Source organism: Mustela nivalis (genome assembly GCF_964662115.1).
Source record: "Mustela nivalis genome assembly, chromosome: 11".
Taxonomy (NCBI): Eukaryota; Metazoa; Chordata; class Mammalia; order Carnivora; family Mustelidae; genus Mustela; species Mustela nivalis.
In genome coordinates this window covers 105799577-105814085 of record NC_139030.1, presented here as the reverse complement: position 1 = coordinate 105814085, position 14509 = coordinate 105799577, and the positions used below count along the sequence as shown (strand labels likewise).

General features: G+C 42.2%; 1 protein-coding gene across 4 annotated transcripts in view; it reads right to left on the bottom strand.

Annotated features, from left to right (window-relative positions):
- The window catches only part of HECW2 (HECT, C2 and WW domain containing E3 ubiquitin protein ligase 2), a 368867-nt gene that overhangs the window by 99404 nt on the left and 254954 nt on the right, over positions 1–14509 (bottom strand). For all 4 annotated transcript variants that reach the window (XM_082689013.1, XM_082689011.1, XM_082689012.1 and 1 more), the window contains 4 exons: positions 13003–13153; positions 12142–12245; positions 11515–11639; positions 2726–2911 (listed from right to left, as the gene is read on the bottom strand). In XM_082689013.1, the coding sequence (XP_082545139.1) occupies positions 2726–2911; positions 11515–11639; positions 12142–12245; positions 13003–13153 (566 nt within the window). The remainder of the gene's footprint in view (positions 1–2725; positions 2912–11514; positions 11640–12141; positions 12246–13002; positions 13154–14509) is intronic.

Here is a 14509-nt window from a genome sequence, read left to right as displayed (position 1 = left end):
GACGAATGTGGTAAGTTTTCAAGCGTCTGATAATCCATTCTGCCCACAAGGCTGGGAGTCCTTCTCTTTCATGCCAAACAGCACCTGTAGCCAAAGCTACAGGCTGAGCCTGGGTGGCTCAGTCATTAAGTGTCTGCCTTATGCTCAGGTCATGATCCCAGAGTCCTGGGATCGAGCCCCGCATCAGGCTCTCTGCTCAGTAGGAAGCCTGTTTGTCCCTCTCCCACTCCCGCTGCTTGGGTTCCCTCTCTCGCTGTCTCTCTCTATCAAATAAATACGTAAAATCTTTTTTAAAAAAACACAAAGCAAAAACAAATGCAAAGCTACCAGCAGGCTATGAGGTCAACTACCTACCAGCCCACTCTCAAGGTTCTTTACAATACCTACAACTTCAGGCACTGAAACCCCCAAATAAGTCTGAAAGCCTCAGCAAGTAAAATGGACAGTTGTGTTGTACACAGAGCAGAGATATGTTTACCTCAGCTTAACTATGGAAACTTTTATAAAGACTATCAGATAGAACTTGCTCCTAAGAATACATTGTAACTCTTCTTAAATAGTGTCGTAAACAAAACTAAAACTTTTCTCAAGGTCCAGGATCATTAAGCAGCAGCTCTCTCCTGCAGTGGGTCTGGCACATTATGAGTGGCAGGAAGGGACTGCCCCATGAGGTAAACACAAGGTTCTGATCGCCTTTAGTGAAGGGGACAAGTGACTTAGCAAGTTAAGTCTCAGAGCAAAAATATATGGCAGCCATTATCTCAAGTTGGGCTTTCCCTAGACCCATGGCTCTCTAATGAGCATAACTCCCTAGGACACAGGTAAAATCTTGTCAGAGTTGAGAAGAGAGCTGAATTTCTGGTATGGTACTGCTCTTTTATACCCAGGGGTAATACCATCAGTACTTCCCAAAGTCTTTACTTAAACAATCTATGTCCTTCCTTTCAGTAGAACGTTTACAAACATTGGGTTCTCAGGTTGCCGAACCAAACTTAGCACCAGCAGTGTGACATAATTCTCTGGAGGAAAAAGTTCTAGAAGTGCTAGATGGCCCTGCCTCCCTCTTCTGAATGTCTTGGAAAGGCTTCCCTGCCAGGGACATAAACACAAATCCATTCTCTTTCATCTATACTACACTTCATGCTTGAGACCTCTAATCTTCTCTGGGCTAGGAATTATAGGTTGATTAAAGAAATTTACAGAAATCAAGTCAATAGTTTCATTGAGTCTGAGAGCTTCTCCCATGCGTTAAAGTACATGCTCTTTAAAACATCTATTTGGGCTGGTTATAGGTTCTCAGATAAGATTGCTGGACGCTGAGCTCAAGATGAGGAAGATGCTACTGTGGTATTGTTGCTAGAGGTCACCCTGGGGGAGAATGGCATTTATTGAGGATTTTAACATTTCACTTGCTTTGAAAGCTCCTTCCCTTATATGTTTACTCCTCACTTTGTTCAGGTCTCTGTTCACATCGAACCTGACTGGGAGGCATTCCCCGGCCACCCTGTACAAAATAACTCTGTACTCCTGTCTTTCTCTAGTCCCCATCCCCCGGTTTTTTAGAATCACAGCGTCCGTTAGCATCTGGCATGCTATCTGTCTATTTTCTGTCTCTATCCGTGAACATGGCAGTCCTATGAAGTGGATGACTTACCTGTTTTGCACAGGTACTCTATAAATATTTGTTGAATGAATGAGTGAAGCATGATTAAATACTTTAAATGTCATATCATTTTAATCCCCTCCATCCTCCAAGTCATACATTTCAGTCTTCTTACAGCTAGGGGAACTGAGGCTGGTTGTGCACCATACAAAGAGCAGGCCCTGCTTGGGAGCGTGAACCGTGAACCAGGATGCCTGGGCTGGAGCGCAGCTCAGTCACTACCCCTCTCTGTGACCCTGGGCAAGCCGCCACACCATTCTTGACCTGAGGCTCCTTGTCTGTAAATGGCATTAATAAGAGCAGCATTGCCTCACAGAGCTCTAGTGAGGAACTCATATGTAGAAAGACCTTAAACAGTTCATGGCCCAGAGTAGGTACTAAACCAGAGTATTTAAAAACATAAAGTCTTAGCTGAGAAACACCCTATAAAAATTACCAACTTTCTCATTCTGATTTCTTACTCATGACCACATCCTGATCATAACCTGGCTTTCTGGGGCCCCTGGCTATGAGGGAAGTGCGGACGCGGTTCCTCTGGCCTGTATGACACTGGTATGTATTTCTCATCATACGTGAATTACTCTGTGAGTCTTGTTTAATAGGCTAACAAAATCGGGGCTCTGAAACACCACCACCGAGGCCGCAGTGCAGCTGAGCCGTTGCTTACTGACCTCCTAGCCACTTTCCCCGAACACGACAGCTGTTCGATCAACGACCTGTAACACCACCTGCGTAACTAATGAGGAGGAAGTGTCCCGGCCGAAGAAATCTTTCCTCTAAATAGCAGAAAGTGGGGAGAGATCATAGGCAGAAGAATATTAAGGCAAAAGAGAGTATTTTGCCAAATAAATGCCCTTGCACCTGTCCACTCCAGACTGTTTCAGAACGGCAGAGTAACTGTCTGTAGAGACAACCTGCGTGTCCAGGTTTCCCCTGAACCGGGACATGGAAGGTCTCACCCCACAGAGGCCTTTCCCCTCCCGTGAATGGCTGAGCCAAGGCCAACACTGTGGGCAGCCCGGTGTCCTTTAGCAGCTTCCCCAGGCGACTCCCTCGTGTTACCTTGCCCTGATGATCGTGTTTCATCTCCCAGCCCCTTGGCAGCTCCAGCTGTTTGTTGGCGAACATGTTGAGGAATCCCACAAGATCTCGGTTATGCTGGTAGCGTTCAAAGTGGTGGGTGTCCCGCCGGACTTTGGTGATCATGTGCTTCAAACACGTGTTGTTTGTAAACATGCGGTAGGCACTCTGGGGAACAGAAAGGAGAACCACGTCAACCCGCGTGGACCTACAACAGCAACGTGCTTCCCACACGACATCAGGGGTATGTAGTCGTCCAGTTGGCATAGAAGCTTCCATACAGCTCTAGACTCGCGCGTGGAAACAGCAGGCTGAGCACAATATTTTGATCAAAATAACACAGCAAGATGACAGAAAGTAAGGGAGCCGCATGGATGATGTCTAGTTTTCTAAAGAACAAGAATCTCATTCCACAGAGGATGTCAGGTCCTTAAGTTGGTCTTAGGCAAAAACCACACAGAGTCATACCATGTCAAATACAAATATACCATCTCACGGGGAACCCCAACATAGCCAGTTTTCCCTCCAGCGCTGGATGAGATCCCTGGTCTTTGGGTGAGTACCAGGGAAGCAGTTATACATTTAGCAGCTAAGCTGCACAGGAAAAGTGGGTGGCCATATATCTGAATATCAGAGTATTTGCAATGGGTTGAGTTGCTCTCCCTGAGAGTCAAATTCAACTGAGACCACACAGAAAAAGGTTTTTCATCTCACGCCTTCTTCCAGGCATAATCTCAATGAGTGGAATGGCAGGCAGAACTGCCGGGGCTGTATACGTGATTTTTTTCTCTCTCTTTTTTGGTGTATGTGTGTGTGTGCTTATGTATATGTATATATGCGTGTGTGTATACTGAATTTATACAGCTGAAATGCACATTTAATAAAACCCCACTATACAACCACACAAAAAAGTGACTGTCTTGTGAAAAACGTTATAGTCTTCATCTCTATGATACTTAAACAAGATTCCAGAAATTAGCCATAAGCCATGGGCTATCCACATATAAGTCAGTCAACAAATGTCCATTGTGTAATATTACGTGCCAAGAAGTAGAAAAGGAATAACTATATGGAGCTATTTCCTTGCATTATCAGAAAGAATATGACAGTCATGAAATTGATACGGTTGTGAAGGATCTATTCCAGAATTCTATTCTTCTCAGATAGATTAAAAGGATTCTTCTTACCTTTAGCATCCCAGTACCACTAGACTGAGTCTGGAGGCCTTCAGGCTAACTTTGTGGTTCTGTTATTTGTTTCATTCTAAGGTAGACCAAAGCAAACCCAAAAGAAATCAGGATCTCTGGAAGTGATTTCATTTTAAGAAACATTTACTGTCTTTGCTATGCCCAGTACTGTGGTAGTTACTGAGGATGAAAAATGAATGAGTATGAGGACAGTTAACATTGCTCCTGTCTGTCCAGGATCCCCTAACATATGTCATGTTCTGGTCAAAGTATTTATTGATGATGTCAGTCCTTCTAGAGCTTTCTTCCCTTTGGCACACTTATCACAGCAACTGGTGATATTTGAAATGGTGGTGGCTCCCCAGTCTAGGTCCCTGGGTCCCTGAGTAATTACAGGGATCAGAGAACCTTGATGACCCAATTTGGGATGGAAAACAGACCTTTGTCAGCTTAAGCCATCAAGATCTGTTAGTTTCTGTTATTGATATATAGACTAAACTATATAAGATGACTTTTATATAGTTTTTCCAATTGATTCCATCATTATATATTTTTTACTAAAATATTTTGGTCCTATCAAAACAAAAGACAGAACAGAAGTAAGAGAGGGAGGGAGGAGGCAGGAAGGCAGGCGGGCCAGCCGGCCACACTGAACTATCCTCAAAACACCAGTGCACTAAGTCCTTTGCACACCTGAGTATAAAACACGCTGAGCTTGTATTTCAACCTGACAGTCTAACTGAGAGGAGGATTTGATGGCTCAGAGAAATTGTGAGGTTCAGAGCACAGTGCACTGCCAAGACAGGCAAGCCGACGCAGGGGCTCCGGGCAATTAGAGAGCATGAGAGAATAAGAAAGTGATATCATGAAAGCAGAGACGGAGACTAATAAAAGAAGTTGGAGGTTGTCAGAGACGAACGTTAGCTAACTAATAGTTTAGCCTGTGGCTGACCCTGCCTTGGTGTTTTATGCACAATCAGCAAGGATCTGTTTTTTGCATTTCGCTCTGTGCTGCTGATGTATTTTCACAGAAGCCACTGCAAGCTTAGAGGCCTGAGACCACACCAGCTCGAGTGGCAGTTGGCCCCAAACTTTCAAGCCATACTCCCCAGTCAGTCTCTTTGGGGTGCATTATTGCAGGATAATTCTATTAGATAAAGTATTATATTAACTATTGTTCCAGGCATATCTCTTGGTCCCTCTGATTTCTTCCCCCCGCCCCATTAATCTAAGTAAATAGGCTACATCCTGATTCTTTATCTGGAGCACCAGAAATGTTCCTCCTTCTACTAAAGAGAAGGAGAACTTCATTAGGGCAAGAAGTAGTAATTAGGTGAAGGAACCTGTCGCAGCCCTAGGCGTGAAGTGAAGTAAGTCCCTGGGTTTGCCCAGCAATCTGCGCTCAGGAGTCTTAAGGCCAGTCTTATCATTAGTTACATCCGTTCATTTTCCTCCTCTCCTCTCAGTAAGATATGCCACAGAGTGCCAAGTTTGAGTGGGGTGAAAAAAACCACCTACCAAAGCAAAGTAAGTGCAAGAAAGATTTCTTATCAGTAACCAGCAAACGATCTCTGGAACCATAGCTTTTTCAAGTCTGAACATGCACAGACTCTAAGTGCCCATACAGAACCTGTAAGGCAAATGGGAACATCCCTTCAGACTGCGACATTTCTGTCAGGAAAAAATGAATATATAGAAACATACGAACATATTTATGTATGTATTTATGTATATACACATGACATTTATACACATATGTATGTTCATATGTTTTTATACATATGTTTATTCTATTTTTTGTTTTTAAATATATACCATTTTGGATATATATTTGTATATTTAACTACATATGTGTATGTATGTGTGTGTATATATATGTATATATATTTCAGAAGAGTATTTATACTCCAGTTCATATGGAACCACAGTGAAGATTCTCGTTACGGCCCTGTCACTCACGGACAGAGACAAAGAAAATCATTTACTCTCTGCCTCAGAGATTAAATCTTCGTTCACCTGTAACATGGGATCATAGGAACTGCCCCGCTTTCTTCATAGGCACGTGAGACTCAAGCCCAGTGAAACAAAGGATGCAAAACAGCTTTGAAGAAGTAAAAATCACTATAAAAACATAGAGTAGAAGTAAGTAAAGGGATATATGAGGGATTATACCTACCATACCTATGTTAAAACAGATGACTGATAGCAGTAAAATTGTTTTCTACTTTTGAGGTCTTTGAAGATAAGGGCCAGCGTCCCACTTTCTATTAACTGAAGAAGGTTTTCATCACCTTTCATTAATTCTGTCACAAGCCCTGTGTTAAAGCCCGAGGATACAGAGATGAGGACGGCGAGGGACATTGTAGGAAAAGGTGGGAGGAAGAGTTTCCCCGCAGGCAGAAAGTCGAGTTTGGACATCAAAGGGCACAGAAGCCGTGAAAATGCTGAAACACAGAGTGAAGCGGCAGAGCAACCACGAGAGGGTCCCAGCGCTCGGGAAGCGCTAGGCAGGGAGGCCGCACGACAAGAGCTTGGTCTTCCCGGAAGCAAATGCTGGCAAAGCCGTGGGAGAAGAGCAACGAGGCACTGGGTTGGCCCTCGCTGGTTCTGCGGAGCTCACTGGGTGAGGGCTTTTCGGTGTTTGGGTCGTTGTTTTGTTTTGGACTTACAGGAAAGGATGTAGTAAATCGATGTGACTTTCTACCTGAAACCCAAGTCGATTAGGAAAAAACCAACGCGCCGTGTTTCCTCACAGGATAAAATCTCGTGGAAACGCCCGGAACGATCTTGTGTGGCAGCGGCTGCATGCGGAGTCACCAGGAGAACCGGGAGGGCTGACGGCGGTTACGTGGACGGAACCAACGCCTGGAAACGGTCTCTCGTGCTGACTGGCAAGTCCCCTTCGGTTCCTGCTTCTCGACTCCAAAGCTCCCTTCCTGGCCTTACTCGTGGGTGTTTCCCATTTTCTGGGCAGGAAATGAACATCTGATGGTTGAGTGAAGGATCACCTGAACTTCTTTACTGGAATTCCGTTAAAATAACATTCCTTGGAGCTTAATGTGTTTTGTTTGGTTGAGTGTCTTGAGGTGTTAGAAATGAAAAACACTGAGAGGAGTTGAGGGGAACGTTATTGCCATTTGGCAGCAGAATAAGAACACAATGTAAAATACGCATTTCTTATCAACCAACCACAGTGCAAACAGTAATCCCTTTTTCTTCTTTTTTCCTTTCTTTCCTTTCCTTTCCTTTTCTTCCTCACTCCTTCTTTCCTCCCTCCCTTTCTTTTCTCTTCTCTTCTCTTTTCTTTTTTCCTTCCTTCCTTCCTTCCTTCATTTCGTGTTATAGTGACCATATGTCCAGGATGACCTGGCCTAGTCTTGATTTCATCTAATTTTGTTCTTTGCAATAACATAGTAAGTACATCAAAGCTAAATAAAATTTGTCTTTCACATTTCATAAATCCTACATCAAGAATAGGCATACTGAGGGGTGCCTGGGTGGCTCGGTCCGTTAAGCATCTGACTCTAGATTTCAGCTCAGGTCTTAATCTCAGGGTCATGGGATGGAGCCCACCCACCCCACCCAACAGGGAGTCTGCTTGTCTCCTTCTTCCCCTCCCCCCACTAGCATATGTGTGTGTGTGCCCGCAAACTCTCTCCCTCTCTTTCAAATAAATAAATAAATCTTTAAAAACAAAATGAAATAAAAAGAATAGGTATTCTGAATCCTCATGTTTCTCTCTCATGTCTTTCATGTTCACAAGTGAGCAGATCTGAGCATTCGTATACCTTATTCACAGAACAAAATTTATTATAAACAAAATCAAGTAACTTTGCTTCCATAAAATGTATGCAGGGATATGAAAAGAGCCCCGTCTTACACAGTCTGTATTTTTAATCATAAGGGATTTTATATTATTTTCAGCTAGCTAAAGAGTAAAATGGAGGGAAAATTTAACTTATTAGCAAAACTAATTGTAAACTATTAATTCATTTATTTTGCAATAGCAGGAATTCCTGGCTTGTAAGAATATATTTATGTATTTTTGAATAATTTTTCCCCTTTAAATACTAAAGAGTTTAGATGGTAGAATTAATGTATTTCTACAGCTTAATAAAAGCTAGAATAACAATTTTTGGCATGTATGTTGGAAACATTATTCAGTTACATATTAGGAGACATATTTATGTATTACATTAATTAGACAAACACAGGCATAGAAGTATAAAAGATATGACACTAATAATTAGATCTTGAGTTTTCAGAAATTGTTTATGAATACAATTTTGGAAGAAATCTGATCATACCAGCAGAGGGCAGTAGTATATACCTTAAGCAAACACAAGGCGAAAAAATGAAAACAGAATACAAAAAACAATATTTTAAGTTTTCCTTTAGAGTTATTACAATTATATAGCTACTTAATTTCATTATTTTCAATAAAAATGATTAAGTTACTGTTCCATGCAATCTATTTTTTATGACTCTTTTAATATAAACTGATTATCTTCAAATCATAAAAAGACAGAATTAGGAAGGCTTCTAAATCAATATACTCCTTTTGTATGTTGAACATTTCCAATAATATAAACAGGGAGTCTACTGAAACAGTTATGGTTAATAAACAATTCAAGCAAAAAAAAAAATCTTAAGATAAGAAAATAAATTAAATAATAATAATAAAATTAAAAATTAAAAAAATAAATATTAAAATAAGAAAACCAAATAAAAGTTTATCTCATAAAATTTTGTTACATAATCTAGGAAAAAGAAGAGATTCCATCAAGTAATAACCTCTACCAAAAAAAACAACAAACTGTGGAACTTATTCCCATAAATTCTACCTTGAGATCATCAGCAAAGTAAATCCAGCTACTTTAATTCCTGCCACAGAGAAGTCAGGGAAATAAGGCTTCCTAAACCCAACAGAATTCTGACCTCACGCAAATGTATACCTGCACAGCATGAGATCTTTGTGGCCAGTAATGAAGGCAGTTCAGGTAGGAAAAAGAAAAAAATTAAAATGCTTTAGAGAGAATACTTTAGAATCAAGACTGGCTTCCCAGCAAAAGGTGTTTTGAAATCATGCCCAAGAAAAGGGGAAAGCAATGAAAGCATGAAGACAAAAGAAACAAAAAACATTTAAGCTGCTGAGTATCTTCACACTATTAAAATCTGTTATTTGTCCAACGTCCAGATGTGTTACCGTTGTGACAAAAGCAGTGAGGTCATTAAACACAACATCTTATTCTAGGAATTCCAAAGCTACAGGTCATAGACCAGTTGCATCAGAATCACTTAAGGAACCAACCAACCAACCAACCAAACAGATGGTTGAAGCTCTCCAGACCTAATGAACCAGGATCTCTAAGAGCTGGGAATCAAGAATATGCATTTATTTATAGAACTTGACCAAGTTTAAAAGCTACAGCCTTTAACCACAACCCAACAATGTGACTCCAGCCTCTACTTGAAACATTGTAGTGATGAGGAAGTTGCACCCAAGAAAGCAATCTGCATTGACAACCTGGTGAGGTCATATTGGTAGCTTAAAATTAGCTATAGTTGGGAGTATTAACATCACAGAAATCAGTAAAGGCAAACCAGGCCTCGATATTATTCTGTGGGCTGCCCAGGATAGGTGTGGGCTGGCTGGCTGCATCTGCAAAGTGTTTTGAGATACAGCCACGTCCACTTGTTTCCATGTTGTCTTTGGCCCAGAAGCTGAAAACACATACTTTCTGGGCCTTTACAAAAAAGTTTGTTGGTTTCTTTCTAGATGTCAGGTCTAGACTTAAGAAACTGATAGAGAAAATAAAATGCTAATAATACAGATTAAACTTCACATTGTGCTATTACGCTGCATACAACATGCCTGCGAGCGTGCCCAAGAAGAGAGTTAAGTCCGGTATTCAGGAGTTATGTGGCTCAAAGAGAAGGTACCACTGAGCTCAGTAACACGGGAGTGTGACGCTCCCACCTGCATCACCCCTGCTTCACTGTTGTCTTAACAGTTAATGTAGATGAAAAGATTCATGTTGGAACTAGATTTGTCTGTAAACGACAACTATAGGTTGGCTACTGCTGTCAGACTTCAGCAAAAAGCAACAAAAGCATTGTGTATTTTATTATTATTTGTAAATTGTGTGCTATACATCCTTCACTCAGTAAGATACACACACACACACACACACACACACACACACACACATTCTCCCACAGCTGTTGTTGAATATTTATCAGCAAACCTTTGAACATTACTACCCAATCAACTGCTCTTTCTGGAAGCCTTTCTTTTCTCTTGTCCCCACACTCTAAAGTATTAACAAAAATGTCTGCTCTTCCTCCAAAACATGTCCCATATTCACCCCCTTGTCATCATCTCTACTGCTACTGCACTAGTCCCAGCTCCTTCTATGTCTCACCGTGGGGCCTTTTCACTTGTGTCCCTGGTGCAGCCTTGCCCTCTAAAACCTATATTCAGCTAAGCAGCTAGAGGGAGCTTATAAACATTAACATTACACCCCTATAGGAAATCACCTTAGAAGAAATCCATTTAGAATAAAACCCAAACTTTTTGCCAGATCACACCAGCCCTACATTCTGAAGCCTTGTTCACCTCTCTGACCTTATTCTATACCACATCAGACTCATTCAAGCCTTAGAGCCTTTGCTTTTCCCTGGCAAGGAAGGTTCTGCTCCCAGACCTTTACCCTACTGGCTTCTGGACATTTTATAAACAGCTTAAATGTAGCTCCCCCAAAAAGGTCTTCCTGTCCAGCCCATCTAAAGCAGTGCGTCCAGGAGCTCATCCTCAAGTACACCTTCGCCCCATGTATGGTGCCTCATGTCACACCGCACCATTTGAATTAACTCTTCCGGTTCCCTAGTTTGCTATCATCACCTGCTCTGTCCGGTTGACCACTCTATCCCCAGTCTGCACTGCACCAGCCAATCACAGGCATTTAATAAATCCTGGTTGAATGAATGCATGAACAAAGGGACAAACAGAGAAGCAAAGGAAAACTTGCGCTATCTGACTTCACGCCTAAAGCTCTTCCCACCACAGAATGATAATGTTTTACAGTAACAATTGCAAATGTTCGCCCACTGTCCTTTGTATAAGAGCCTTACCCTTTCCCAGAATTGTCCCATGTATGAGTCTAGGTCATGTAACTTGGCTTCTGCCCACCTTCCCAGGCTCAAACTTGACTTCAGCATGTCCTGGGCCCTATAGCCACCAACTGTCACCATCCAGTGCTATCACAATATATTGGCTTTATTTCCTAGGCTATAGATTTTAGTCCCATGATTCGGTCATTCCATCACTGGAAGCCTGTATCTTACGAAAGTGTAACTTCTCTGCTTCTGTTTCTTTATCTGGAAAAATGGAAATTTCATCTGACTTCTAGGTGTATTGGGACCAAATGGGTTAGAACATACACAGTGCTTAGCACAGACCTTGGAATGCACTTAGTGCTCAGTAAACAGCTCTTATCATTCTTACAATTCGTTATGCAGACCAGGATAATTTCCTTTGGCCTGCCCCTGTCTCCTCCGCAAACTCTCAGATTCGGTACTCACGGGGTTAGAATGCAGCACGGTGAAGAACTCTGGGCTGATGAGGAACTTCACGGGGGGAGACTGTAACAGCAACGTGAGCCTGGATCTGGAGGTAGAGTGGGGCAGGACGCTCTCCCGCCGGAAATCTGGGTGGGCAGACCACAAAGGCTTTTAGGGAAACCTTTCCATGTAGTGGAAACATAGCTGTTCACTTCCATCTACGTTTTAAAAGAGCCAAAGAATAGCTACATCATTGACTATTATTTTCATCCTCCAAACACGCTTTGCTTCCATGTAAATTCACAGGTAAGGCCTGACTGGAATGGAACGGAGTACTTCTAGCCACTATTAACATTTTAATGCATGCCTAGATGTTTTAAGTGATCAGATTCAATCATTTTCCTCCATCCTACACATCTAGAGATTAGTTATTTATATTCTATCTGGTTTTGTCATTCTTCTCTTAGCACTAGTAAAAAGTCGTGGATTAGAAGAGGTCTCTGGTGAATTCTCTTATTTGCGCTGGATTACCAGATCTTACTGAAGATTAAAAGTTCACTAAAAGATAAACCTCATCTGTTGGAGATCCATATGATTTGTTTTCTACTTCTGTGAGATTACAAACCAAACCAACCCACAGGCTCTCACCTGCACTGGCTGGGTGAAAGTCAGCTTCCTCCGCTGCCCCATCGATAGCATTGGTATTTTCCTCAGGCCTCTCGTTCGTCATGGTTCTGCGGATACTCTGGTACCTAAAATCAGTAGCCTAGCGTTACATCACAGCAGCCTCCAAAATGAAGGACCCAACCGCTCCCCCAGGGCCCAGATATTTCCACTATCCTCTCGGCTTCAGCAAAAACTTCTTCCCTAAACTTTATACTTTTATCCATTCCCTGACCTTTGGGCCATCTGTTGCTTAAGTAAATTACAATGCATTGAATTCCTTCTGTTTGTTGTTTGTGAAACACTTGCCTAACAAAGTAATAAAACTGGGGGGAAAAAAAAACTGTGGCCCTCAATCAAAGAAAAATTCTTACATTGTTAAAGAAAAGAACTTTCTATTTCATGGCCATTAATTTTCACAAAAGAATGACATTTAAAAAGCTTAGTTGGTGATAAAGATGTATGATGAATAGAGATTCTAGGTATTTAGAAAGATATTTGGCTTCATAATTTATATATATGTATATATATATATATATATATATTGTATCTTTATCTATATATAGATGTACACACTCTGTTTTTACTAAAAATCAATGCCTTGGGTTGGTGAAAAGGGTCGTCATTACTTATTTCCTCTCCAGTTTCCAAACAAGTGGGGTATGACTGTTATTCCTATTTTTTCAACCAAGAGAAGTTCAGTGAAGTCTATAAATCAAAAGAGGTACCAGCTACATGTTCATGACAGGTCACCCACCGACGAGAGAGACAACCATGTCATCTTCTGCGGCCCAAATGAGCATAAGGCCAACCACGCTACAGCCAGAGCGGAAGCGCCCTCCTCACCTCCGGTTCAGCTGCTCCATCTGCTGTATGGAGTTGGACCTCTGCAGCACCTGGGGGGCCGGGGGTGCTGTCGGCCGCTGCCACGTGGTGGTTCGGTTGACGTGATCCACGTAGAAGATCCTGCCGTGGCTGTCGATGCGCGCCTCCCAGTCTACAGCACAGGAATGCACGGAGAGGGGTTAGAGGAGGAGCAGAGGCCGTGAATGTGGTTCATGATCTCCAGCACGGGTTTTCCCTGACATGCTAGAAACTGGGGCTGATACCAAACGTCTCCCCGCATCACCAGGCACCTCCCTCAATCCACTACAGGATCTGCTGTGATCAGTTCGAAAACATACCCCGTGTGTGGAATACCCCCACTTTAAAGGATCTCTCAGTGTAGAGAATCCTTCCAGACCTGTCCACAATGCCCATCTTCATGTGTGAGCGCCAATGTTTCAAAAATACAAATTGTTGGTATCAGAAGACTTTGAAATTGATGTCAATGACTCTTTTCACCAAAAACGGATTTTCCTCTCTCCTTTCTTCCAGCATGAATGAAAGTAGAGCTGGAAGCTTCCAAGTGCATATTTACATACAATTCTGGTAAATGTAGTCTTCAGAAGAAAATAAGGCTAGCCCAGTCAGGAAATGGTGTCATGATCTACAAGCTTCCGTTTGCATTTCCCGAAGATGAATACATTTTCAGAACAAGGGTGATTACTTGCCTCCAACCTCAAATAAATGCATTTAAAAATATTATTTAATTTTATGTTTAAGTAATCCCCTTGATTAACTCTGTTCACCTTTGTAAACAAATACGTAAGTGCATGTTCAGCAGAAACAGAAAGCAGAATGATCTCCAGACTCAGAGAGAACTCCTCTGAGACTCTCTAAAGGACCATTCTCCTATCAAAATACACAAGGCATGAGCTGATCTTTGCAAAAGGCAAAATTTTGAAACTGACTGTAGTTGGGAAGTGCAATTTATATACAATATACAAAAACTGGTTCAGCCAGTTACATGTCCGGCTCCAGTTTTCAGCTCAGGTCATGATCTCAGGGTCGTGGGATCAAGCCCCGCATCGGGCTCCTAGCTGGGAGTAGAGCCTGCTTCGTGGAGCCTGCTTGGGATTCTCCCTCTCCCTCTCCCTCTGCCCCTTCCCACCCACTCACTCACTCTCTCTCTCAAATAAATAAATCTTTAAAAAATAAAACAGAAATCTACTCCTTAACCAGCTAAGTGTTTATACATTTCTATTTGTGTAAAATGTTTTTTGAAATTAATAAGCACTTTTCTCCTTAGCAGCTCAGTTGTTTCAAAACTCCCCATGACATCACACAGCTAATCGAGAGGCACCATGGGTCGGCGTGACCCTGCACACTGGGAGGAAGGCGTGTTGGCTGCTGACCACCTATGGCATTTGCTCCGGCGGAGACCAGAGCACGTATCCTAACGCAGTTCTCAGGGTTGGAAGGCTCTGAATGGTAGAGCCTAGTTGGCAGCGGCTGCCTCAGTGGAGGGCTG